At 42.2% G+C, this 27,771-nt stretch overlaps 1 protein-coding gene across 1 annotated transcript in view; it reads left to right on the top strand.

Annotated features, from left to right (window-relative positions):
- Positions 1 to 27,771, top strand: part of LOC144827590 (maternal DNA replication licensing factor mcm6-like) — a 520,545-nt gene that overhangs the window by 359,874 nt on the left and 132,900 nt on the right. Inside the window, exon 11 of the mRNA XM_078685842.1 lies at positions 17,564 to 17,719. Coding sequence (XP_078541968.1) covers positions 17,564 to 17,719 — 156 coding nt within the window. The remainder of the gene's footprint in view (positions 1 to 17,563; positions 17,720 to 27,771) is intronic.

A 27,771-nucleotide genomic window follows, 5' to 3' on the forward strand; every position in this document is an offset into this window, starting at 1 on the left:
AAATCTTTCAGTTGTTTGTTCTCTTGCATGTTGCTTTGTGGTTTTTAGCAAGGTGTTTCAATGTATTTTGTTATTTGTGATGCTGGCAGTGGCAGTTTATTAGCGATTTACCATTCTGTCACCATCACAGTCTGCTTATACAAAAATCAAAGGGTTTCGCTGCTTAACAAAAAAGGGAGACAACAGTGCCTCCACCCCCAATCTCTTAGAGACAACAGTCCGGTCTGTGTGATTGGTGGTTGTGTAACTGCACACCACAAACCGAGAAAAACACATGTACATAAACACAGCTAGAAGTATATAGTACCATCGCTTGAAGGCCCTGACTAAATGAGTCACTAGACACCCAGAGGTTTAACAAACGCATCAAGAAGTACAGTTCAATAAAAGGAACCAGAAATAGGCTTTCTAAAACACTCCTTCCAACATAGTTCCTTCAGTCAATGCTGTCTAGTCCCTTACCTCTTTAAATTACGGCACATGTGGAAGAGCGACTGCAGAGGCTTGTGCAGCATTTGTTCTTATGTGAGGTCTATCTGCATGTCCAGCTGAGTCTTTGGTAAAGAACATTTGAGTCCACTTGTCTGGCTTTCTAAATTCTCATGGTTTATGCACACGCTACTCAGTTCTCTGCTGAAATGGGAGCTCCTACATTTATATTCCTTTCCTATTATACAGTAATATAGTTAATGTAAGTAAAGGACAGCTCTCCGCCCCTTTGAAGTAGCTGCCAGAGTTCGGTCAGTGCCTCTAGCCCCTCCCACCCTTCTTGTCTGCATCTCTGAGAGAACTGCTTTATCTCTGGAACATATTTACCTTCTACCTAAACCAGTTTGACCCACCCCAGAAGAAATCTCAGCTGAACATGATCCTCCATCACTTAATCATACAGTGTCATGTCCCTCTAGGATTGAAGAAGGCCCAAAGGTTCAAGTAGCAAATGTCCTCAATGTTCAGACTTGACCGTAAATACTGAGTTACAGGGCCAGTACCTGGATTTTCTCAATATCTAAGGTGAAGTCACTTGAGGTACTGGCAATTGGAGTATGGGAATTCTTAAGGAATGAATAAGATGACTCCCCTTAATATTCGGTGATCAATATATGAAGAGATTGAGTTACCCTAATACTTTTTGCCCATGCTGGAGGATTTTGTGGGTTGCAATTATCACCACACATGAAATGGTTTAAAACAAGAGACATTAGAGATTTGAAAAAGTCACGGGTTGTATTCCCACTGTTGCAACAAAACACATGTTGGCTGACCAAGACCTTGTCCAAAGTTTATTTTAAAAAAAAAAAGAACCAGATGAAGAGAAATAAAGAAACAAGGAACCTATTGTGATTTCTGTTGTATATTTGATTTGACTTACAATTGCTACTGCTGTCATTTCCGGTTTCATTTTAATCGTGTGCTGGGGATTGTTATTATCTAAGGTGAAGTCCACCCAAGTGAAGCAAAAAGTCTGAGATACATGGGTAGCAATCTTTGAGTTTACCATCCTTCTAGGCATGTGATAAGACTGTGTCCTAATCTCGAAGTACTGCCTACAAAGGCATGTGTAATGATAGCTTGTAGACTTTGGAGAGTGTGACCTAAAGGGGGGTGGGAGTGTTTAAACCTGCAGTGAGGTCCAAAGACAAGCTGCATTAAGAGGAATTGTGATAGACATCATGGGACTGCACAGACTTTGGGGGGACAAGGGGTGCACAATGCCCCCCTCCATCTCAATGCTTACATTTTAGAGCCATCATCTAGGGTCCATAGAAAGAGCCATCTTTCTGCTACTGAAGACTGAGACCCCACGATGACTAAATCCCCAAATTAGGTCTCTGGAGGAGTTCTCCCTGAGCCAAGGTTATTGACTGCGTCTTTCAAACCCAAGTGTTTCCTGAATCATAAGTTAAGTTGTTGCCAGATCAATGCTGGCTGCTTAATGGGAGCCATAGCCAGTACCCCCTGATCAGTCTGCATCTTTGAAACTGAATGTGACTGTTATGACTGGTGGTTCTCAACATATAGTGCATTTGGTCATCTAGAACCAGCAGATATTTTGTTGCACGGTCCTCAGTACCATGTGTTCCCACTGACAGCTAGACAGTAGATTATTAGGACTCCAGTTGAATGTGCCTTGTTTTTGACCTCTGGGTGTCATTCATGCTAATAAAGGTTTTACCGCGTGGCTTTCCAAACATTGGTGGCCTTTTTGGTCTGGGAGGTGGGAGGATTTCTCTGTTCTATGGCAGGTGTATTAATACCCACTAACATTCTAGGAGCAACATCTGAAACCAAAACCACAGCATTGTAAATTAAGATATATATTTTTCCTATGGTAAAAAGAGACCCTGTTATTATGAATTGTGGATTTAACAATACTGAGCTGTGAGCTATTGCGGTTTTCCTAATCTTGGGATTGTCTGGACTCCATAGCACCCCCTCAAATAAACCAAAACAAGATCCAACCCCCAGGACATTTGGTACATAAACAATTGGAGCACAAATGAAGGATCCAGGACAATGCAGGCAGCAGCATGTTCAATTCCACTCTAAGACGCTACCACCAAATAATCTGGACCACCAAAGGCACCCCTGCAGTCCGCATAGATGCCAGCACCAACAGAAGCAAATAAATCTTTGCCTTTGTGAAAGAATTCACCTCACCATTGCCAGCCTCCAACTCTATCCCCCGTTGCAAGACCTCTGCAACAATCGCTCAATTTTTCAGCAACTAAATGACCAACATTTACAGCAAATTCAACCTGCAACGGAATCAGACAGACTTCGACAAAAACCTCCTGATCTTATCAAATGATCCAATGCTAACCACTTGGCTCATAGCCACAGAAGAAACTGCTGCCACATCAAAGTCCATTTACTTAGGCACCCTATAGGACTCATTTCCCCATCATGCCTACTACAGAGGATTACAGCCCATCATCGCCATGCTCACACCCATTCTGACTGGATTCACTTCTTCTGTAACTTCCCAGATGCTTCGAAACATGCAGCTGTTCTCTCATTGCTGAATAAACCTTCTGTGAACCCTTTAATGGTCACAACCTACAGACAAACAACTCCCTTCTACCATTCCTGGCCATGGTCTTAGAGAAAATCAACCCATTTCACCAAATACCTCAACGACCACCAATTACTTGACACCACTCAGTCTGGTTTCAGACCCAACCACAGCATGGAAAACTGCCCTCAAGGCTGTCAGATGAATTCCATATGACTGGACAGAGGAGATACAATGTCCCCAATCCTCCTTGACCTCTTTGCACCATTTGACCCATTCGCCCACACCATCCTTACCAAATTCCTAGATTACATCAGAATGTGGGGGGCAAGCACTGTAATGATCTGTTCCTTCCTGACTGGAAAGATCCATTAAGTCAGCCTGGTACCATTCTCCTTGGACACTTGCAACATCTGTGGAGTTCCACAAGGATCCTCTGAGCCCGACCATCTTCGCATGCATGATCTCTCTAGCCAGCATCATTCGCACTCATGATATCCACATCTTCCTATGCTGACACACGACTCATTCTCTCCCTCCCAGAAAGTGCTCCAGTACCAAGATCAAGTTCAATACCTGCATGACTGAAATTGCCCACTAAATGAAGGCCAACTGTCTAAAGCTGTACACTCATGAGACCAAAATCCTGATGTTCCAGAGGGCACATTACTGTGGTACGCCAGCTGGTGGTCAACAGAGCTATGACCGAAATTCACCCCCACCACCCATGCCAATAACTTCTGGATCTTTGGTAGCAAACTGAAATGACTGCCCAAGTCAATGCAGTCACTACCTCATGCTTCAATACAATGAAGGTGCTGAGGAAGATTTTCAAAATGCTTTCAATCAGGACCTGGGAAACAGTTACACATGCCCTAGTCACATGCAAGCTGGACTAGAGGAACTGCCTTTATGCAAGGATCAACAAAAAACTCAAAGGCATCAGACCATTCAGAACTTGTGGCTAGAATCGCTCCCAGCCTCCCATTTCGTACTCCACTGGCTCCCCATTCACAAACGAGCACAACTCAAACTCCTCCCCTCCGCTTTTGAATCACTATGTAACACTGGCCCAGCATGCCTCAATCTCATCTGCTTTCACAAACCTTCCAGATACCTCTGTGCGTCTGCACTCCTACTTGTGCAAATCCCACACATATGGAAAACCAGATCTGGCAGTCAAGCCTTCTCCTACATCACTCCTAAAGCATGTGACTACTAGCCTCTAAACATAGGAGCTTTCTCCTCACTACTTGAATTTCACAAGGATCTGAAGACCTGGATTTTGAGGAGTCTCACTAAGTGTGCCTAAACTCACACCAGGATACCCTCTTAGTTGAGAGTACTCTACAAATTTGTTTAACACAGCAATTTAACTCTGAGGTTTGTAAGCCACAAGCATGCTCACAAGGTCATCTCCTTTGAACAACTAGCTCACTGGTCCATGTAAAACTATGTGCACATTGCATGTTAACTCTATTATAGTGTTTGAATTCACATCACTGGCTAAGGAGTAGATCATTCCAATATTTCTTTGTTCATCATGCAATGTTTAATTTAATTTTCTTATGTGTATTAAGGTAATTTTTTCTTGTATAGAGTAACTGCACAGATTTGCCAGTCACTTGTTAATGAGTATTGAAGTGTCCTTTTGTGTTTGGAGTGTCCTAACCTTAAAGGGTTAGACCTGTGATACTGGCACTCAAGCAAGTGTTAATGGACCTGCACTTCTGCATGGATTACCAAATCTTGAACACTATAAGGACAAATTCCCTTCCTATGACCCACACTGGTAGCAACTTGGCTGCAGTACTTTTCATCTGACCAGGGGCTACTTGGACATCATGACACCTGGTGCCAAGGCAAAGACTGTATTCTCCACCATTGTAGCCCGCTTACAGGTCAAAGTATACCTTTCAGGTTAAATAATGCTCCTTCCATCTTGGCGGCACATCATCCTCAACATGTCTGGTCTTAAGACATTTGTAGCATATCTGACTGACATTGTGGTGTTAAGAATTTTATAGAAAGACCACATAGAGCACCCAGATCAGATGCTGGTGAAAATGCAGGGGACCAAACTGTGATCATCAAGGCAACTAGTTACTAGATAGCCGTCTTAACACTAGTTTGGAGAGAAAGAGGGCAGTATGGAGATTTGAAGCCTAGAGGCGAGGATCAAGTGACTGAGACACTCCTTATCAAGAATAACTTGGTCAGTCACTGTTAGGATGGAGAGCCTCATATAATTCTGTGGAGAACTGTGCGGTCCTGCTCTGCATGCTTCATCTCGGTGAGCTCAACCATCCTGCAACCCCAATGAATGTACTCCGGTTTCTAATCTATCCAATTAGGCTATGAGAGACTGACCGTGATGGCACCATAATTAGACTGAGGAAAACAGTTCATTTTTACATGCACACTGCTGTGAATTTTCCTATTGCTGTCTCATAGAAATAGCTCCAGCTGAACATCTCCTCTGCATCTTAATCACACAAGTGTCATTACCCACTCTGACTGAGGTCCCCCAGATGTAAAGATTGCAAATAACCCCAATGTTTAGCACTGACCAGAAGTACTGGCTTTCCAGACTAGTATATTTTTCTCCGGATTGTCTTTACATTGAAGGTAGAGCTACAAATCAGTGTAGAATAGAAGAATGAATTTGTGTATTACTTATCTTGGGACAATATTACTTTCGGGCTAAGTATAAGCCTGTAACAGACTCCAGAGGGAACATTGCTATGCTCATCCTGAACAAGGAAAAATCTGTGTTTGGACTCAGTCCAGAGATGTGCCTGTATGTCACTGAGAGTTCAGAGAATGTAGGGGAGCCACATTCTATTTGGGGGGGGGTGGAGGGTGGGTAGATCTATGCCTTTTGTGGGACACAACCTTTCCCTCCAGCTAGCAATAAGACTTCATGAACACCATCAACTGCATCACCAAGTATCTCTGGGAAGCATTGGCACCTTCTGAACTTCAGCATTCACCTTCGCTGTGTAGCTGGGGAGCCAGTGAACTTTGTAGTTGAGTTGCCACTAGATTTTATGAGGATTCCTGAAGCCACACCCCTGTCCTGTGCATTCACCAATTACCTGCTATTAGCAATTAGGTTACTGGGTGACTGGGGTGTGCACCTTGGTCGAGCAGCAACAACAATCCTAGTCGGAGCAAAGCCAAGCAAGCTCCAAAGTAACCTTTGCTCATCTCCTGGTATGTTGGCACAGAGCAGTCAGACTTAACTTGGAGGTGATGTGGAAAAGTATTTGTGCAACACTTCACACAGTAATGAAGTGAAAACCCCACACAAAAAGGATCACGCATCAAACTTGAAAAAAGTGTTAAATGTAATCAATAAAACAAGACCAAAATGTCAAAAATCCAATCAATAGAAACGCAGTTATGAATTTTTAAAGATTAAACTGCAAATTAGCACATAAAAACAAAGCAGCAACTGCAGCTATCTAGGTGTGCTGGACCAGGTCAAGGTCCAAAGTTGAGGCCGACCACAATGGAGCGTGGGTCGGATGCAGTGCCAAATTCGAGATGCTGAGGTTTTACCTTCTCAAGGTTTGTTGCAAGAGTCCTGTTCGTGTTGGAGAGAGTGCAGGTGTCAAGGAGAGTGTTGATAGCGGCAGTAAACGTGGTGCGAAGAGCAGGCCAAGCATTGCTGATGGATGGGCTGGTGCTTCATGTTGGTGGTCCTCCATGGGTGATAAATGCTTGCTGTGTGCAGTGGAGGGCTGGTGGCAGCTCACGCTCCAATTCGGTGTGAGCGATGCTGGTACGAATGGGTCCAGTTTCAAGGAGCCCAAAAGCTTGATTTCAAGAGCCACACTAAGGATCCAGCACCTGAGAAGCACCACAAGGGGGGGGGGGGGGGTTGAGGGGGTGGGGGGTGGAGGGGGTGGGTGGTGGAGGGGGTGGGTGGTGGGTGGTGGTCAGAAACTTGCTTCAGCTGTGTCCAGGAGCTGGTTGAGAGCCTTTTATGTCCCAGAGGCTGGCTCAGAATAGAAAGCCAGCAGACTAGCGCTTGGAGTCACTCTGTGGTGAAGATGCAGTTCCAGGTCCAGTTCTTTTTCCCCCCAGGAAAGAGGGCCACAGTTTCTTAGAGAAGCAGTCCAGCAGAGAAGCAGTCCTTGAAGCAGCATAGCAGTCCTTCTTCCTGGCAGAGGATCCACAGGTCCAGAAGTGTACTGAAGAGAGGGATTCTAAGGTACTCCTTTTGTACCCTGGTGCCCTGGTTCTGGAGGACGGAAGAAGCTTTGAGACAGTGGGTTTAATGTGCATGGAATTTCCTGCTTCCTCTACCTCAAAGATAAGTGCAGTAACAATGCAGGGTCGTTATGCCCTTTGTGAAGGCAGAGCACAAGCTATTTGGGTGTAAAAGGGGGCTGTGATCGGCTCTGCCTCCATCCCGTCAGCAGACGACCTACTCAGGTACACCTAATGCCTCTATTGTGGCTGGGAGGAATTCAGAAGTCTGTCAGCTACACCCAGTCATGTGACCCAAGAAAGGTTACAGGCTTAAAACAGCCAAGGACCAGAAAATGGCAACTTTCTAAAAGTGAAATTTTCAAAATTGCAATAAAACATTTGACACTATCATTATTACAATTTCAAACACACCAAACATGACATAACCACCCAGCTCCCACTTGGGAATTACAGCTTATTAAATGTAGTAAGGAATACCCCCAAGTTATCCAATGTTATCCTATGGGAGGCGGCAGCTTCACAGTAGTAAAAAACAAATTTAGGGGTGTTTCACTACCAGGGCATGTAAAACGTACATGTCCAGTCTTTTACTAACACAATACCCTGCCCTATAGGCTAGCTAGTGAATAGCTTAGGGGTGAAGTATATGCAATTGAAGGGGATTTTAAGGCTTGGCAAGGGGGTTTACATGCCAAGTCAACATAGAAGTGTAAAACTGCATTAAGGCTGTGATGGCAGACCTTGGAGATGCTCTATAGTGCTACCTAAGTGAGTGGAACAATAGGTGCTACAGGCCCACTATTAGCATTTAATTTTCGAGCTCTGGGTTTATGGTATACCCCCTACAAGTGTCTTAAAAGTAAATTAAATGTGCCCATTATATATAGCCAGTTTGTACAAGTTTTAGGGGTGAGAGCACAAGCGCTTTAGCGCTGGTTAGCAGTGGTGAAGTGCCCAGAGTCCTAACGACAACAAAAAGGTTGAGCACAAAGGAGGAGGAAAGGCAAAATGTTTGGAGGAAGACCACAATAAGACTGACAGGTATACTACCTGGTGTTTAAAACCATTGACTGCATCTTTTTATTAGGTCTTTGCAGACTACTTTGAAGTGCTGGTCTCGACCCTCAAAGGCTACATTGTATCCAGCTCTGTCCTTGCAGTTTCTTGTGGCTGTAGCCATTACCCTGTAACCTATGGGTATCTTTAGCGCCAGACCTTCTGGACTTAAAATGATGGCTGGTTTTGGACCATTTAGTAACTGAAAATGCGTATTCTGGTGTACTGCCACTGGACACATTTGTTGCTCCTGATGTCTAGCTAGCATCCTTGTAGGACTCCAGTTGACTAAGTCCACTCACTGGGCACAGCCACGGGATGTTCATGCAAGATAATGTATTGGTTTTCCAAGTCCAGGTTGAATTCTTAATCGAGCTGATTAAGGTCTCACAAAATAAGGATTTATATAGCTGATTTGCTATAGGGCCCGAGGATGTCTAAAATGCATTATTAATGACTGTAGAATCAGTGTGGATGGCATTCAAGTATTGGGGCATGAAAAATGTTATTCTAAATTACGGATAAGGAAATTAAGTACTTACAATTCGCACATTTTAATGAAAACATATATGCTTGGATTTGGTCCTCTGGGGCTGGGTAGTTTTTAACTGAATGTCTTAATTAGTTATTTCTTTTAACAACCATACACGTTACTGTAGTTGGTTTTTAACTCCTTTAATCCATCAATTTAAGGTGAAACTGGAGTGTTCTCTTCAAACAAAGAGGCATCGTTCCAGCGATTACTTATTTTGTTTCCCTTAACTAACTACTCTTGCTTCTACTTTTGTTTTTCTTTTCTTATACTTTTTTTGGAAATGTTTCAAATTTCATTGTTCTTTTTCCGGCTTTGAGACAGTGGGTTTAATGTGCATGGAATTTCCTGCCTCCTCTACCTCAAAGATAAGTGCAGTAACAATGCAGGGTCGTTATGCCCTTTGTGAAGGCAGAGCACAAGCTATTTGGGTGTAAAAGGGGGCTGTGATCGGCTCTGCCTCTATTCAAGTGGGTTTACATGCAAAGTCAACATAGAAGTGTAAAACTGCATTAAGGCTGTGATGGCAGACCTTGGAAATGCTCTACAGTGCTACCTAAGTGAGTGGAACAATAGGTGCTACAGGCCCACTATTAGCATTTAATTTGCAGGCTCTGGGTTTATGGTATACCCCCTACAAGTGTCTTAAAAGTAAATTAAATGTGCCCATTATATATAGCCAATTTATACATGTTTTAGGGGTGAGAGCACAAGCGCTTTAGCGCTGGTTAGCAGTGGTGAAGTGCCCAGAGTCTTAACGCCAACAAAAAGGTTGAGCACAAAGGAGGAGGAAAGGCAAAATGTTTGTGGAAGACCACAATAAGACTGACAGGTATACTACCTGGTGTTTAAAACCATTGACTGCATCTTTTTATTACAGTTCTTTGCAGACTACTTTGAAGTGCTGGTCTCGACCCCCAAAGGCTACATTGTATCCAGCTCTGTCCTTGCAGTTTCTTGTGGCTGTAGCCATTACCCTGTAACCTATGGGTATCTTTAGCGCCAGACCTTCTGGACTTAAAATGATGGCTGGTTTTGGACCATTTAGTAACTGAACATGCGTATCCTGGTGTACTGCCACTGGACACATTTGTAGTAACTGAACATGCGTATTCTGGTGTACTGCCACTGGACACATTTGTTGCTCCTGATGTCTGGCTAGCATCCTTGTAGGACTCCAGTTGACTCCACTCACTGGGCATAGCCACAGGATGTTCATGCAAGATAATGTATTGGTTTTCCAAGTCCAGGTTGAATTCTTAATCGAGCTGATTAAGGTCTCGCAAAATAATGATTTATATAGCTGATTTGCTATAGGGCCCGAGGATGTCTAAAATGCATTGGTCCTCTGGGGCTGGGTAGTTTTTAACTGAATGTCTTAATTAGTTATTTCTTTTAACAACCATACACGTTACTGTAGTTGGTTTTTAATTCCTTTTTTTTTAAAGTTTGATTTATTGAGAAAAAAAAGATAAAATAAGGGAAGGCGGGAGGGGGAGGGGGGGAGAAGAGTTACAATAAAAGGATGAAAGAAGCAATATAATAAAAAAAATACATATTGTATAAAAAGTAAGCATTACAGGCATGAAAAAATATGAACACATCGTAAGAGTACTAATGCAGTAGGTAAAACACAGGATAATGAGATATAATAATCATAATAAGTAAAGAAAAAGGTAAAAACAAGAATAAGAAAAGCACGGAGGTTTGCGAACTTCAACTATATCAGGATCGGAATGAACTGGGGCAGAAGAAGAGAGATATGTTAAGGGGAGCCAAATCAGATCTAGTTTGATAGCTAGGGAGATGGTGTCTAAACGATGGTTAAAACAGATTGCATTCCACCAAGACTGATAAGAAATACTAGTAGCTTGTTTCCAGTTTGAGGTAATAAAATGAAAGGCAACAGCAATGAAAAGGTCAAGTAAAGGATAATGTTTGGGAGAATGAGGGAGATCTGATGAGAGGGAACCAAGAAATACTAGAGATGGTGAAAAAGGGACCTGAAAATGGAAAATCTTTTGTATATGCCGCCAAACCATCTGCCAAAACTGAGAAGTAGGGGGGCATTCAAACAACATATGTTTAAGATCGGCAGAAAGGCAGGGACAGGACCAACATGTAGAGGGAGTGTTTGGTGAAAAGCGGGACATGGCAAGTGATGTAAATAAAGTTCTGTGATAAATGAAAAACAAAGTTTGGGTGGTGTTAGCAGCTCTAGAGGTCTTATGAAGTTTAGTCCAAAGTTTATCCCAGAGAAGTACAGGCCAATCCTGAGAAAAATCCAACTCCCACGCAAGTTGAACACGAGACTTCAATCTATTAGTGATGAGACGGAATGAATTATATAGAGCGGATGCAGAAGGAGAAGTTTCCAACAAAAGGGAGGTGGATCTACGGTCTATAGGAATCTCATTGGTGGGTAGAAGACAGTGAAGATAGGAAATCAAGACTGGAGAAAGAGAATTGTATTGCGAACGGGCAGAAGCAGGTAGAGAGAAAAGAGATTGAAGATCCTTGAAAGGGAGAGGTGTGCCCTGAGAAAGAAGTTGAGTAATCCAACAAATTCCTCGAGAATGCCAAGTTTTCCAAAAAATGGTACGATTACGGATTTTTAGAAGTTTGTTATTCCAAATTGGCTGCTCGTGTATGGAGATGAGTGCCGGATAAGATGAAGTTAAGTAAGGAGAGAGAAGGGTACGAGAATGTGAAAGAATAGGTGAACGAAAATGGGTTAGAGAAGAAGTAAAGGATAAGAATTCGCGGAAAGTGAAGGGAGAAATGAAAAAAGATTCCATGTTTAGCCATACAGGAGGATAATGAGGTAGAATAGATGAAAACCAACGAATCGATTGCTTAAAGGAAAAAGCACGATGATACTGTTTGAAATCTGGAAAACGTACTCCAGAGTGATTTTTGTCTTTACGTAAAGAAGCAAGAGCTATTCGAGGACGCCTACCGTTCCAGAGGAACTTGAGTAGTAAAGAGTCAATCTTTTTGAAGAAAGAGAGAGGGATGTGTAAAGGAAGCATGGAAATAGTATAGAGAAGTAAGGGGGAAAGCATCATTTTAATAGAATTGAGGCGACCCCACCAGGACAAAAAGAGCGGATGCCAGCGGGTAATAGCTGTGTCCATCTTCTTGTAGATATAGTCAAAGTTTAATTTGAGAGTATCAGATAGAAGAGGAGCAAACCAAACCCCTAGGTATTTGATTTTAGATGGTTGCCATGAAAAACCTGTAGAAGAAAAAAGATGCTTCTGACATAGATGATTCAAAGGTAAAATTTCACACTTGTCAGCGTTCAAGCAATATCCGGAAACTGCAGAGAAGGAAGAGACCTGATGAAGAAAAGAAGGAATGGAGATGGCAGGGTCGGAACAATAAAAAAGAATATCATCAGCGTAAACCGAAAGTTTGACCTGTTGGAACCAAAAGGGAAGCCAGAGATAGTATCGTCTAAGCGTATTTTAGTAAGGAAAGGTTCTAGGTCTAAAACAAAAAGCAAAGGAGACAAGGGGAAACCTTGACGAACCCCTCTATGCAACGAAAAATAGTCCGAGGACATCCCGTTAACAAAAATAGAAGCCTGAGGGTTAGAGTAAAGCAAAGAAACAATGGAAATGAATTTAGGGGGAATACCAATCCAACGTAAAGCCTGAAACATGAAGTCCCACCCTATCCGATCAAAAGCCTTCTCCGCGTCTAGTGAAATAGCAGCAAAGGGAAGAGTCAAGGAAGAAGATTTGCTAAGAATATTAAGAAATACCCGAGAATTATCAGAGGAAAGACGCCCTTTGACAAAGCCGGATTGTTCTGGACCAATTAAATCAGGCAAAAGGGGATCCATACGAAGAGCTAATATTTTTGCTAGAATTTTGTAATCAGTGTTAACTAAAGATATTGGCCTATCATTTTTGCACAAAGAGTGATCCTTATCCTCCTTTGGAATTAGGCAAATTAAGGCTTGTTGAAAAGAACCGCTAGAGGAGCCGGCAGCAGAGAAAGATTGAAATAAGAGTAAGAGTTTAGGAAGAAGAAGAGAAGCAAAATGTCTGTAAAATTCAATGGTAAACCCATCAGGGCCCGGAGATTTACCTTGACGAAGTTTGGATACAGCATGAGAGATTTCAGAGAGTGAAATATCTTGTTCCAAAGAGTGAAAGTCAACATGTGAAACCGAGGGAGATGGAAGAGATTGAAAGTAAGAAAGAAGATCATCAGACGTTGGAACCTGTTCCGGGGTATAAAGAGAATCGTAGAATTTGGCAAATTCAGAAAGAATATCCTTATCTTTAAATGTGGATTCACCGGATGAAGTCTTGATAGATTGCATTTTTGTACGTTGCTTACGAATCTATAAATAATTGGCTAAAAGTTTCCCCATCTTGTTCCTACCCCCATAATATCTAGAATTACATTTTAGCAAAATGTTAGATGCAGCATCTGTTGTAAATTTGTTAAAAGAAATTTTAGCGTCAATAAGAGCTTTAAGGGAGGTGTCGGATTTAGAAGCATAATAAGCAAGTTCTAGAGCTTTAATGTCAGTCAAAATTTTCTCCGACTCTCGAAGTTTCTTTCGCCGAGACACAAAATTAATAATAAAACCTCTAGAGGCTGCTTTAAATGAATCCCAAACCATAATAAAAGAGGAGTCAGGGGATTGGTTTAAAAGAAAAAATTCTTTGGCAAAAGAAGTGAATTCTGTACAAAAGGAAGGGTCCAAAAGTAAAGCATTGTTAAATCGTCACCTGCCAGAATGAGGAGAGAATGGAAGTAGGTCAAGGTCTACAAAAACTGGGGCATGGTCAGAAAGTAAGATAGAACCAATTGCAGAGCGGATGGCATGTTGGGAAAGGGATTTGCTAAGAAAAATGTGGTCGATGCGGGATTGGGACTGATGAGGAGGGGAAAAGAAACTGTACTCCCTAACATCTGGATTGCATAGTCTCCAAATATCTACAAAAGCATTATTTTTAAGGGAGTTTACAAACTGTGTGTGCATTCTAAAGGGAACAAAGGGAGCTTTCGAGTGACGATCAAGGAAGGGGTCAACAACCTGGTTGCAATCTCCTCCAAGTAGTATATAATCTCCAGGGAGGGAGGATAGTTTGGAAGAGATAGCAGGCCAAAAGGATTTATCAATTCCAGTAGGAGCATACACATTAAAGAGGGTGAGGGGAATGTTATCAATGAGTAAATTAACAATGAGCCAACGGCCATCAACATCACATTCATAAGTAATCGAGGAGACATTTAACTTTTTGTGTAACAGAAGAACACCATTCTTTCGAGAACCTGTAGGAGAACAAAAAACATGACCCACCCAGCAACGTTTAAGTTTCAAAGCTTCTGGTTCAGCAAGGTGAGTCTCTTGAAGAAGAGCAACGTCAGTTTTAAGTCTAGCTAAGTGTGAGAGAACCCTCTGTCTTTTAATGGGATTTGTTAATCCCTTAACATTCCATGTGGTTACACGGAACGGAACAATTCAGAAAAACAACTGAGTGCAACATGCACAGTAATGCATAAAAAATACAATGGAGAAAAAATAAGAAATATGAAAAGGATAAGAAAGAAAAGGAAAAGAGAGAAAAGGAGAAGGAGTAGATGTATGAAGAAGAAGTAGCGCAAATGTTATAGAGAAAGTAATGGATATCAGAAAAAAGGAAAGAAAAGAGAAGAAGAGTCCAGTGAAAAGGTAAAGGAGAATGCAAGAATAAGAAAAAGAGAAAGAGGATAGGGACAGAAATGAACATAGAGACAGTACAAGTTCGAAACGAACGAATGAAAGACATACTTACGGAAAACCCAGACAGGAATGGGGATGGTGGTAGCGGGAGATAAAGACGACAACAACCAGAGCGAGCAACCAACCAGTGTTATGTAGGAATCCAGTGGGCACGACAGAAAACATTAGGAAGCATCAAGATGGGCTGACGAGGGAAGTGTCTAGAGGAAGGAGATATACATTAGGGAATACTGTAGGAAATCAGTGAAAACACAACTGGACTAAGGATAATAGTATATAAAACAGTAGAATAAATGAACAAAGCAGCCATAACAACAAAAAACGGCAATTAAAACAGAATAAAACAACACCAAGGAAGAAAAGTAGAACCCTAAGCAGACGAGGTTAGGAAGAAATATCAGACAATGGACGACAAGGTTATTCAGCCAGGTTTGGAGGTATCCATGATATCCGGATTCAGCTGACGAAGAAAGGCTTGCAGAGCCGCAGGATCTTCATACGTGGTTGTTTTGTCTTTATACGTAACCTTGAAGAGGCAAGGGTGTAGGAGACCATATCTAGCATTAATAGCTCTTAACTGAGGTCTCAAGTCCAAAAACTTTTTCCTTCGATCTGCGGTGGCCTTGGAGACATCCTGCGAAAGATAGAGACGGTGACCTTCCCACATGATTTGCTTCTTGAGCTTGGCGGCTGAGAGGACCTGCAGGAGATCAGTATACTGCAAGAACAGCATGATAACATCTCTAGGCTTGGTAGCAACCCTGGGGCCAAGACGGTGTGCTCGCTGAATATTAATGGAGAATAAGGCCGGAGCGTCCAGTATTTTCGCAAGGAAAGATTGGAAAAAGATGGTAGGATTGGACCCTTCTGAAGATTCCGGAAGGCCGTATAAGCGAAGGTTGTTCCTGCGATTTCTATTTTCCAAATCCTCAGTTTGACGCCTGAGGAGAAGAATTTCAGCCTCTATTGAAGGAATGCGGGAGAAAGTAGAATGTAAAGAATCTGAGGATTGTTCCAAAGTCGTGACACGTGAGTCCAAAGATGTCCACTTCTCTTGCATGGCCTGCATGTTTTTTGTGGTGGCTTCCATAAAGGGCTTGAAGGCGCGGCGTTCTTCCAGAATGAGATCCATGGAAGAAGAAGAAGAGTTACTCCCAGGAGATGGCGGATCTTTCTTCAGACGCTTGGATGAAGTCAGGGAAGGTTGTGCCTTACCTCCAATTTGAGTTTTAGGAATAGCCCCATGGGCTGAATGGGCTGAATCAGACCTCAAGGGTTTGCCCTCCTCCATTTCTTGGGTAGGAGAATCAGAATCAGATCCAGGTGGTAATTTCAGCAGAGGAGTGAGCTTCAAAGTACGGAGTTTCCCCATAAAAGGCAATCAAAAACCAAGGAGCAAATGGAAGATAGGAGAACTCTGCAACATCAATCTTGTGATGAATAGTAGCTATACTGCGTGTGAGAAATAATCCACAGAGATAAAATCAGCCAAGAACGCAGAACTGAAGGCAATTGTTGAAATGAAGAGTCCTGACAGTGTGTCATTGCATGGAAGAACAGAAGCGCCAATTAGTGAGAAACAACGCTGCAGGAATGTAGCGCATAGCAAAGTTCATGAAAGCAACGACCGTTGAGGTTGAAAGGAGGCACAGTAGATCCTAAATAGTTCTCAGATGTCACTAGCCGAGCGTGAGAAAGAGGACGCCTCAGAGAAAGTCGGGAGAATATCACCATGAGGGAGGAATATTGCAGAGGAGTATAGCTGAGCATGAGGAGAAGGACACGCATTTTGAGCAGCCGTTGTGTAGAAAAGCACTACTGACGCACAAAATGGTGGCTGAAGCGTGAAAATGAGACTTCATACAGCTTGCGCAGAAAGTGGTGACTGAAGGTGTAAGGTTGAGACCTTAACGTAGCTTGCACCGAAGCTGAAAGACTTCCTGAGGAGGCATTGGAAGAAATAGCACAGTAGAGGTGCAAATGAGTGTCGTGAAGCGCTGCTGCAGTAGGTTATATAGGCTTAGTAGTCTAAAAATGCCTCATAGAGTAGTACGGACGAAGCTTGAGGAGGAGGGCGCTTTCATAAAGCCAGTTTCAAAGTCTGAAGGCTTACCAAGAAGCGTAGTGCTGGTGAGGTTGCCAGATGAGCAGAGGAACGCCTGTAGGGAGAGATGTGCAGAGGAGCCGGCCGCCGCTGGAGTCGGCGGCCGGCGCGCAAAATGGCGGCAGCAGCCGCAAGACGAAACTCCTCACTAGTTCCTTCGTGGGCCCGCAAAAACAGAAACAGGAGGGCGCCGGGCTCAGCTCACGTTCCGATTTGCGGGACGGTGCTCATGGTGAGAAAATATGCCGGTAGAGTGCCCTTTGTGAGGAGACGGGAACCGGTTGATGACGGAGCGCTCGGTTTACGCCGCCATCTTGGCCGGCGTCCAAGCCACGCCCCCGTTTTTAATTCCTTTAATCCATCAATTTAAGGTGAAACTGCAGTGTTCTCTTCAAACATAGAGGCATCGTTCCAGCGATTACTTATTTTGTTTCCCTTAACTAACTACTCTTGCTTCTACTTTTGTTTTTCTTTTCTTATACTTTTTTTGGAAATGTTTCAAATTTCATTGTTCTTTTTCTGTTTAAGTTGATAATGGTTTATACTTTCCTATATGTTACTGCTAGTTCTATTCTCCTGTTTAGAACATTTCCAAGCTTCCTTTTGTTTTTTAATTTGCATCTTTAGATCACCATATTCTTAGCAATTTAAAATATTTTCTTTGGATTTCGACTTTATTTTTCATTCTAAATGTAAAAAAATTTTAATGCACAGCTTACGACATTATGGGATGGTTGCATGAAATTGTGCAATACATATATTGTGTTGTGTAACTGTGTTAAACTAAAGGTTGTATTTTCAAACAAAAGATAACAATGGGAATGACAGTTTAATGATTTGCCTTATTTCAGCTTGTGGTGCTAAAGTACAACTTTGTCTTTTAAGGCTACGCTGAATGCTCGTACATCCATATTGGCAGCTGCGAATCCCGTTGGCGGAAGATATGACCGGGCAAAGTCATTAAAACACAATGTCAACCTGTCTGCTCCAATTATGTCAAGATTTGATCTCTTCTTTATTTTAGTGGATGAATGCAATGAGGTAACGTGAGTATAAAAATAAAATAAGAAATAACATGTTTGCCGTATTGTCATGTGCTTTATTACGGATTTATATTTTGTTTAAAGGAAAATGTGCCAATGTGTTTAAATATTTCAGAAAAATTGCCTTTGCAGTTAAAAATGCGAAGCGTGACTAGACATATTAATATTTTTTACTTTTAACCATAACAGAAAATGTCATGCCTTAAAATAGTAAGTTCCAACACAACCTTAATAGAACACTGCTAAGAAATTTCATTTGTGGCTTAGGCAATGTTTATTTGTATTACTTGATAACTGAGATGTTCCATATGTGAAAGCCAAGCCAACCGATGTAAACTGGTTAATGTAATCCAATGAGGACCACAGAAGAAAATAGTTTCATATTATCAAGTGATTTGCTACTCAGTAGCCTGCCTTGACAACACATCCAGCACAAGGCGGTGCCACTACATCGCAAGAACTATAACTCATTTACCACTACAAGTAGTAAATTACAACAAGGTACATTGCAATCCATTGCATTTACAACACAATGATTTCAGGATGGATGGTTGCTCGCTGGTAGTGTTTAAAAGTATTTTTCCAGTTTAGGGATGGGTAATGGTGAGGGGTAGTAAGGGTTTTTAAGGATTATGTATGGGTCATTATAAGAGGTAGTATGGGGTAATTTAAGTGTTAATAGTGCCGTTTTTTCAAGGATTGGGTATTTATTTGCACTGTAACAGCACCACGAACGGCCACTCATGTTCTGTTTTTCCTGTCTGTATGCACTACATTTTTACCGCAAATTGCAACATTTGCTGTAAATGTTACTCAGAATAGCCTAACATTGTCAAGTGGAGGTAACGCAAACTTTGAAATTTTGTTAAAGAAATGTAATCAGGAATTCCCACAATTTTTTTATTTACTCTGGTGTAATTTAAATGTCACCCAGGCCGATTTTTTTGTTTTCTTGGATAATTCAGTTTAGAGGTTCAGAGTGAGTATTTTGTAATTTGTTGACTTTTATCTTTAAAAGCTTTACATCCAAGTAGATGTGCATATAGAACGGATATAAGGGACATATTTATGTGGCGATCAGTAAGCATCCACTGGCAGCAACATCTCCCAAGGCGTCTATCTGGAGTGTGTCAGATGTTAGCAATGAAATGAATGCTGTGAAACAATATCGTTTACGAGAGGACAAAATCTTGACTATAGGGTTTTGATACGTGCAAATGGATGAATGTACTGCTGGAAATGTAATGTAGGAAGTGGATGTCTGCCCACTCCGATGCTGACAGTTCTCTTTCTATATGCAGGATATTTCCACTTTGATACATTCAAAGTTGATGAAGTAAAGTCCACCTTGTATTTGCGGTCATTATTACATTGAGAAAAAATTGCTTCAAGACCAAAAGCACTTGCATAAACTGTGAGAAGTTTTGCCTTGAGTGTAGGGTTTTAAAGTGAGTGTTAGCGACTACATTTTTCGTAGCATCAAGTGCTTGCTATTGATTTGCCGACCATCCTAATGGTTGACTTTCATAATAACACTTTAAGAGAATCCATCCATGCAAAATTCACAATAGGTTTACTATAGTTATCACATAGTCCCGAAAGTGATAACATTTTGTCCTTAGAATTGAGTGGAAGGGAAGTTTGTATAATATCATCCAGATTGACTATGGGCGCAATACCCCCATTGAAGTTAGAATGCCCAGAGTGGCCCAACATTCTTTTGAACACAGCACATTTGTTAGCACTAAACACTAAACCACTTTTACATAGCTAGGCACTAACCTATGATCTCTAAGTGACATTCTTCATTCTGGGTGAAAACTAAGATATCTTGAAAAATGTTTACACGAGTACAAATCTTGGAAAAGATGATACATTGCTATCTGAAGAACATGTGAAGCAGAAGCTAGCACAAAAGACTATCCATCTGTTAAAGCAAACTAAATAAAATGATACATTAAAATATGTACATAATTTGGTTTATAAGTTCAGCCTGGTGATAGTCTTCTTTAAAATCTAGTGTTAGAAATTGGAGTCTCTAGTTGGCAGAGGTACATATCTTTGTCCAAATAGGGACCCTTGCTTCTAGTCCGGGTAAGGGGCATACACACTCTACATAACCCCTGCTCACCTCTTTGGGGGCTTGGTACGAGCAGACTGGCTTATCCCAAAGGCAATGTGTAAAGTATTTGTACCAACACTCACAGTAACAGTGAAATCACCACAAAAGGACATCACACTAGTGTAGAAAGAAAAGTATCTTTAAACTAAACAAGACCAAAATGACAAAAATCCAACATACACACTTAAATATATGACTTTCAAGAACTTGTACCATAGAAAACTATGGATGCGTGGCTTTTCACCAAAGTACCTGTAGATGCATTGAAGTTCCAAAACCCAAACAGACGCCGAGTTGGAAAACAAAGAGATGCAACACTCTTGAGACCTTGGGGAGGCAATGCAACAGTACTGCTGCACGCAGAGGAAGGGTTACGTCGAATCCAGTCTGTATGGGGAGTGATGTCGCTTTTTTGTGACGTGCCCAGTCCTCAGGTGATGCGTCGGACGAACTTACCACACAGGTATGATATGTGGAAATCTGGAGATGCGTCGGAGATCGATGTGGCAGCCTCGAGCGCTGCTGCGTCGGTCCTCCTTAGCCACGACCCTCAGTCTAACTCAATTAAGCAACTCTACATTTAGGAAATATCTCCCCCTCTCTACATACTTTAGAAAATTCTCCCTTTGCCACACATTTAAAGCTCATAGCAGGACACATTCAAAATGAAGCCAAAGGAAATGGCTGACACCTATTCTTTCATTTTTATTTAGAAGTCTGACTATTGATGGCACATATCTCACTTGGTCTCTTTTCAGACATAACCATACCTTCATCCATTTCCATATTCCTAGATATAGGAAATTGTAGTTTTAGTTGAAGGGGGTGGGTGAGAACCCATCTCAAATCAGAATCCTTGTCAGGGTGAACCCCTACAGTCACAAAGTTGTGGTTTAACCTTCTGCTAGCTTGGCACACAAGTAGTAAGGCTTAATTTGGACACAGTGTGTAAAGTGTTTATGCAGCACTCAAACAGTAATACATCCAATAAGTAGAATTGGAGATGTGAATTTAAAAAATGTACATTAAGAATAGCACCAACAAGTATAAAGTTCCACTGCAGTTATCTGGCCTTGGAAGATCGTGTCAAAGGGTGAGGCCGTCCATGATGGAGCGGATCTCCACTACAGAGACCTGGTTCGCCCTAGTAGAAAGTTCACTTTTATGGAAAAATAGTCAATGAGTTATCAGAGGGGCAAACAGGACTCAACAATGGCAGGCTGGTAACAAGTGGGGGCCTGGTACAGTCATCGGTGAAGGTGGGAAAGCTGAGTGGGCGAAGTCTGTGCCCATGAAGGCCTCAATAGGCTGTTGATTGGCATCTGTCCAGATGAGCCCTCTACATTTAAACTTGTAGACTATTCTGGATGCAAGATCTCCTTCAGTGGGGTAAACTGGCAAGCTAAGGCTGACCAGCAATTCGACATCTGCAGTTGTGACTGCAATCACGTCCTCAGTCGGTGCTCCAGGCCAAATGTTTCTAATTCCCACTTCTTGCAATGTGGGGAACTGGAAGAGTGCACTCTTTAAACTGCCCAAGGATCAAGGTCTTGTGGGCACCACTTGGCAGTTCAGCTGCGGAGAGCAGCAAGGTGCAGGACAGGTCAGTTGGTACTGGTCAGCTGGACAACTGCAGGAAAAGAGCCCCTGGAAGCCTATGCCCCAGTAGCACTAACAGGAGGTAAGTCAACTGACCATTTGAGTCAATTCTGTGGTCCTTGGTTCAAGGCAAGCAGACCTAGTCTTCCTACTTCAGACAGCAAGGCAGTTCTCCTGATTATTCAGAGCTTCATGAGTGTTCTGAGGAGGGTAATGTGAACACCTTTACAACCAAGACCAGCCTGTGAGTGGGTGGAACTCCTAGCCACTCCTTGACCAATGGGGTACGCTGCTGACTACCCACTTTTGCAGCACTTTGAGTGTTTTGCTGTACAATGTCCCACAGAGCTCCTCTCTACCTAAATCGAACATGGCCGAGCCGTTCTTCCCCTGGTCAACGCTATCTGTGCCCAACCAGAGGTGTGGCTATGATACTGGGAAATCGATTCTTGTGGTCAGTCCAGATTAGCCATTGTGAAGGCCTGCCCTTCCCCACTTGATTTGGAGCCAGGCTGACTAGCAAGAAACAAGGGAGACCGGTCTAGGTGTGAGCCACATCTCCAGTGATCAGGTCGGCACCCTTTGAAGCTCAGGAGTGGACTGGATTCAGGCTAAAGGCCATACTGCTCAAGGAAGAAAAACATCTTTCCGCAGCCAAGCCTGCTGTCTGGGAGCAATTCACAACTCACCACAGGGAATCCACCAGCAGTCAAATAACACCAAAGAAAGGGTCCCTTTTGTCTAGTCACGAAAGTGATTTCTTTGTGTCATTTTCAAAATAGTAATATATAATCGGACTTGATGAGTGCGTTGAATTTTAAATTGTTATTAGAACGAGTCTTTGAAACATTTGTCTAGCTACTTCCAAACTGAAGGTATGCGTTCTAAGTTGCTATAATGCAACCCCGTATTTTCCTATGGGTGAGGCAACTTTGCTGCCATGAAAAATTACTTTGGAGGTCTTTCACTGCCAGCACATGTAAACCGTTAAAAATCCACACCCTACTTTTTACATACCATGTACCCTGCCCCATAGGCAGCATTTAGGGACTACTTTATGGGTGACTTGGGTATTCAAAAGGACAGTTTAGGCCTTGCAAAAGGTTAATTTTGGCATGTCAAAATGGCAGTTTAAAACTCCCAACTCAGGCTGCATTGGCAGGCCTGGAGATCTGTTTTACAGTGCTACTTTAGTGGGTGGCACAATGAGTGCTGCAGCACATTAGCATTTTATTTACACACTATGGGTACATGTAGTCCCGTATGCTAGGGATTTATCGGTAAAAGTGTGAATTGGGTATATGGCACTTTTACCATGTTTTAGAACAGACCACAAGCACTTTACCACATTGTTAGCTGGAGTAAAGTGTGCATAGTCCTATGGACTACAAAATGGATTCAGCAAAAGAGAGGCAAACCTCGGAAGGACTCAGAACACCGATTGTTCTATAGCTTTAACCCTAGCTATCACTTCATTGAATTTAGGATCCCCTATAAACCACATTTCCTGCATTAATTTGGAATTCCTTTTGACTGCCAACTAATCACAATATTTTGACGGAGGCATAACATTTAAATGCATTAGCTAATCTTAAGGCCGTAAGGAATAAATCAAGTGTCACTGGGGTTTTGCTCCTAAATTTTGGAATGATGGCGTCCAGTGTTACTCAAGTGTGTTTTAATTCAGTTTTCGAACTTTCACATGGCCTCGTCAAAATCATTCAAATCGCCTACATCTTCACCAGGAAGAACTTAGGGTCAAGTCCTAAATATTTCCTTGCCTTCTGAGCGTAGGCAGTGTATTTGTATGCATTTCTTTATTTCAGCTGGCATCTTATCTGCTTCAGTTCTTCCTCTAAATGGAAGATATTATTCCTTTCATATTTTCCATGGTATTGATTGAACCCCTCTGCTCAAAAGGAATTTTTGAGGTGGATTGAATTGCATGGGGAAGTAGTAGTAATTCACAAAAACAAACCAGGCTTTATAAATTAAATTAGGGTACTATCCCCCGGATTCATCAGTCATGTTTTGCGAGTCCTTAATAGCGAATTTTAAGGATTCGCTATTAAAGACTCGCAAAACGGGATGCATGTAGGAATCGCAATATTTTTTGCGATTTCTACTGATTCCTTATTTGCGATTCGCTAATTGCCAATCGCAAATAAGGAATGGCTTTCCCATTCATTCCTATGGGCCTAAAGGCCCATAGGAATGAATGGGGAGTCATTCCTTATTTGCGATTAGCAATTAGCGAATCGCAAATAAGGAAGCAATTTCAAGGGTGCCAGGGTGTCCAAAGGACACCCTGTTGCACCCCTGAAATGGTAATGTTCACTGGTGTTGCGCACACACATGTCCCAAGGACGTGTGTGTGTAACATACAACTTAGAAAAATGCACTAAAGTGCATATTTCTAAGTTTTTGCTATTTACCACCTAGTTAGACTTTGCGTAAATAGCGGCCCCAGATTGCGAATTCGCAATCTTGGGATGGTTCATGCATTGCATTTAAGGAATCGCAAATTGTGATTCCTTAAATGCAATCGCAATTTGAGAACTCGTAATTATTTGCGAATTCTTAAATTGCGAGTGCATGAACCCTTGATGCATCTCAAATGTCATTTTTGCGGGCGCAAACGGCCGAATTTTACGATTCGCACCGTTTGCGCTCGCAAAAATGCTTGATGCATCTGCCTGTAAGTTCCCTATGATGGCCTGTTCTAATAAAATGCATTAATATGTTGAGGACACTGTCGTTCAATTGACTGCACTAAAATCATTCTAGTGAATATATGAAGTAGAGTTAACTAAACACATTACAGCAGTGTTACTGTATACACACAAGTTTACATAACGTTTATTACATAAGAAATAGAGAAAATTTAAATGAAAAAGAGGACTTGCTTAGATTGTATTAAATAAACAATTTCGTATTGCGTGTGTACATGGTAGCAGAATATCAAGTGTTTATAAATTAGAGCGTTCAAATAAAACTGGGAATGTTAGGCAGATTATGCACTAAATCTGATCAACGAGAATGCGTACATATCGCAGCGAATCAACGAGTACATATATTACGTTTCTACTACTGTGCTTACACAAAAAAAATGCATGCACATCACCAGGGCTAATTTTAGGGTTGTTCCACTGGTGCAGATGAACCTGGGGGAAGGGGAGGTTGTTGTCGTTTAAAAATAATTTAAATAATTGTTTCAAACCACCTGCTGCAGATTTCTTTGTTGAGCATTTTTCAACATGTTACTGCTGTTGTCTAATGGCAGTTTTGACTCATCCTAAAGTAGCAGAATGTTAATATCCCTGCTGCAATGCAATGTGTTCCATGGAGATCACACAACTGTATTTGTGGATAACTCAGTGCGTTACTGCTTTTGTCACAGATGCTTTTGTAACTTGCAGTTCATCGATTTCATTTCTATCATGGCACGGTTGCCTCAAGAGCTACATGAAAACTACATAGTATAGATTAAAACGTTTTTTCGCCCCTCAATTTTCATTGGCCTAATGTTGCTAAACTGGTTAGTTTGAGGTAGAAACACATTCTTATTAGTAAACCCAACCTCAACTACTGTGGTGCGTTTTAAATCTTGCGTGTGTGCTTTTCCTAACCAAGCTCCCTACTACACATTGTAACCCTCATTGTTTTATGTAACTTTTTCGATGGACTGAATTATACGTATAATTCTTTGTTTTCGTGTAATGTGTGCGAGTGTTAACGTTTCTGACACCATACTGGCACGAGTAGTGAGATACAACAAATGAAATGCATTTGAAGGAGGCTATGGAGAGATGGGGGGCGTACTGTTAGTGGGAGGTAAGGAAGGAATCCGTGAGGAAGCAGGCCATGGGGTGGGGGCACCCAAAAAGATTGTAGCACCTGGCGCCACCCACGCTAAAGTCGGCCCTGCACAACACAATAGAAGAGCACCCTCTTTGCATTGACGCACGCTCTGTGTAAAATAAATGTAAAATAAATGCATGGATATAGCAGAAAATGGTTAATCCAACACGTGTAAATGTAAAATCCTGCTAGAGGCCACAAGATGGTAGTATACAATCAAAAAAGCTGGCAGCAAAATAAAATAGCTTGGAGAAATGCATGGCATGGGGCATCCCATGAAGAAATACGCATGACTCCTTACCTGTGAAGAAATGTTTTAAATTGTGCATGCCAGTGATATTTTAATTTTCTTTGCACAGCCTCGTTTCAGTTTTTGAAACTTAATTGCCCCCCACCCCTCCAAAAAGAAATACACATGCCCAGCTGCAGAAACCCCACACATCATGATCTCAGCAGAGCTTTTTCCTGCCTGCTCAGGCCAATTCCCACCTGCTCTGAGATGAGTCTGTCCCAGGGGCTGCTGGGAACAGGAAGAGGCCAGCAGGAGAGGAGGCCAGCGGCGTTACATACGTTTTAAAATTATTATTCACTAGTCATCCCACTTGCAGCGAATTGGGAGGAGTCCAGGACGTTGTTCTCCTCCAGGAAGTGGGTCAGTTGTCTGTTGGCGGTCTTCTCAATGACTTTGCAGTTAATGGGATCAGGGAAATGGGTCGGAAGTTCTTGAGGTCCTTTGGGTCCGCCTTGGGTTTCTTGAGGAGGGCGTTGATCTTGGGGTGTCTCCAGCTCTCTGGGAAGATTGCGATCTCAGAGGAGCTGTTGATCTTTCGGAGTTGGGGTGCGATGATGGAGCTTGCTTTGTTGAGGATGTGGTGGGGGCAGGGGTCAGACAGTGAGCCGGAGTGGATGGTGTCCATGATTTTGATGGTGTGTTTGTCGTTTGTTTCAGGAGAGCAGAAGGTCGGTGTGGTTGGTGGGTGTTGGGTCAGGGGTGTCGGCGCCTGTCATCAGCACCTGGGTGTCGAAGCTGTTGTGGATGTCTGTGATCTTGTGGTGGAAGTAGGTAGCCTGGGAGTCGCAGAGTTTGTGACGGCGGTACCTCACTAGAGTTGGGGATGCGAGTACTTTCATGAGATTGAAGAGCTCTTTGCTGTTGTGTGTGTTGTGCGTTCTAATTGAAATTTGGGGATTTTTTTTGAGTTCCAGCTGCATTGTCATTTATTTTTTATTTTTGAGGGATTAGCTGGAGCAGTTTTTTAAAAGCTCATTCTTTACTCTGGCATTTCGGATGGTATTTTTCAATTGGAAATTGGATTCTTCAGTTGGTAAAGGTATGTACTTGAGAACATGAAGAGACCTCAAGCAAGTCAATCACTAGTCCAGCTAATTAAGTTGTGTACTTCATTATTTAATGGTATTTTATTTTAATAATATTGTCATATTTTGTAAGTGTTTGACAGATTAATGGATTATTACTCAAGAGTTAATGGTATATTTTTCAGGTAGTCTACACTCCAAATTGTGCCAAACCATCTGCATTCAGAAAAATGTATGCTTGGTTTGCCTTTGTGTTTTTTGTATTTATATTAAGGGGCTACAATGCTTTCAAATAATAGTTCTGTCCTTTTGCAATCTCTCAAATTTTAAAGTGTTTTTTTTCTTCTCCTTTTTCCTGTGGCGGAGGAAAAGTAGTTGTGCTACCCTTTGTGGGAATTATTTTTCTTCTCCTGCCAAGAGAGTTGTATAACAGTTCCAATGTTTTTAAAGGTAGGAGGTCACCTGTTTCCCACACTTGTAATCCACCTGCTTCATTTAGCCTGAACATAATTTAAGAATTCAATTCAGCAATATTTGTAAAGCGCAGTTAATCACCTGCAATAGTATCCAGTTGTAGAGAACCAAGCTGCCTGGGTGGCCTCTCTTGACTAGCCAGGTCCTGAGTACCCTTCTAAACTCCTGAAGAGAGGGTGAGGTCAAGAAAAGGAGGAGGAGGATGTTAAAGCACTTCACAGCAAGGTAAGAGATAGCACATCCTCCACGGTTGCTTCGGTGGATGCAGGGGCGGGGTGTGAACGGGAGAATGAGGTGGATTGCAAGTGTCTGGAGGAACTCGTGTGGTGGTTGATATATGCTGGTCATTGGTTGTGCAGAACTTTGTAGGCGTGAGTCAGAATCTTGAATTGTCATCCCTTGTGGGCAGAGAGCCAGTGGAGTTTCTTCAGGTGAAGGGTGATGTGTGTCCATCTGGGGAGGTCGAAGATGAGTCTGGCCACTGAGTTATGAATTGTCTGCAGTCTCTTTAGGGGCTGTGTGGTAAAGCCTGTGTAGAGTTTATTGCTGTAGTCCATGCGGCTGATGACTGTGCTTCTGGTGGTGGTGACTAGGAGACAATTGAAGATCTTTCAGAGCAAGCATAGTGTGGAGAAGCAGGTGAAAAAACTATGTTGATCTTGTTCTTCATGGTCAAT

This window comes from Lissotriton helveticus, chromosome 4_1, assembly GCF_964261635.1.
Source record: "Lissotriton helveticus chromosome 4_1, aLisHel1.1, whole genome shotgun sequence".
NCBI lineage: Eukaryota > Metazoa > Chordata > Amphibia > Caudata > Salamandridae > Lissotriton > Lissotriton helveticus.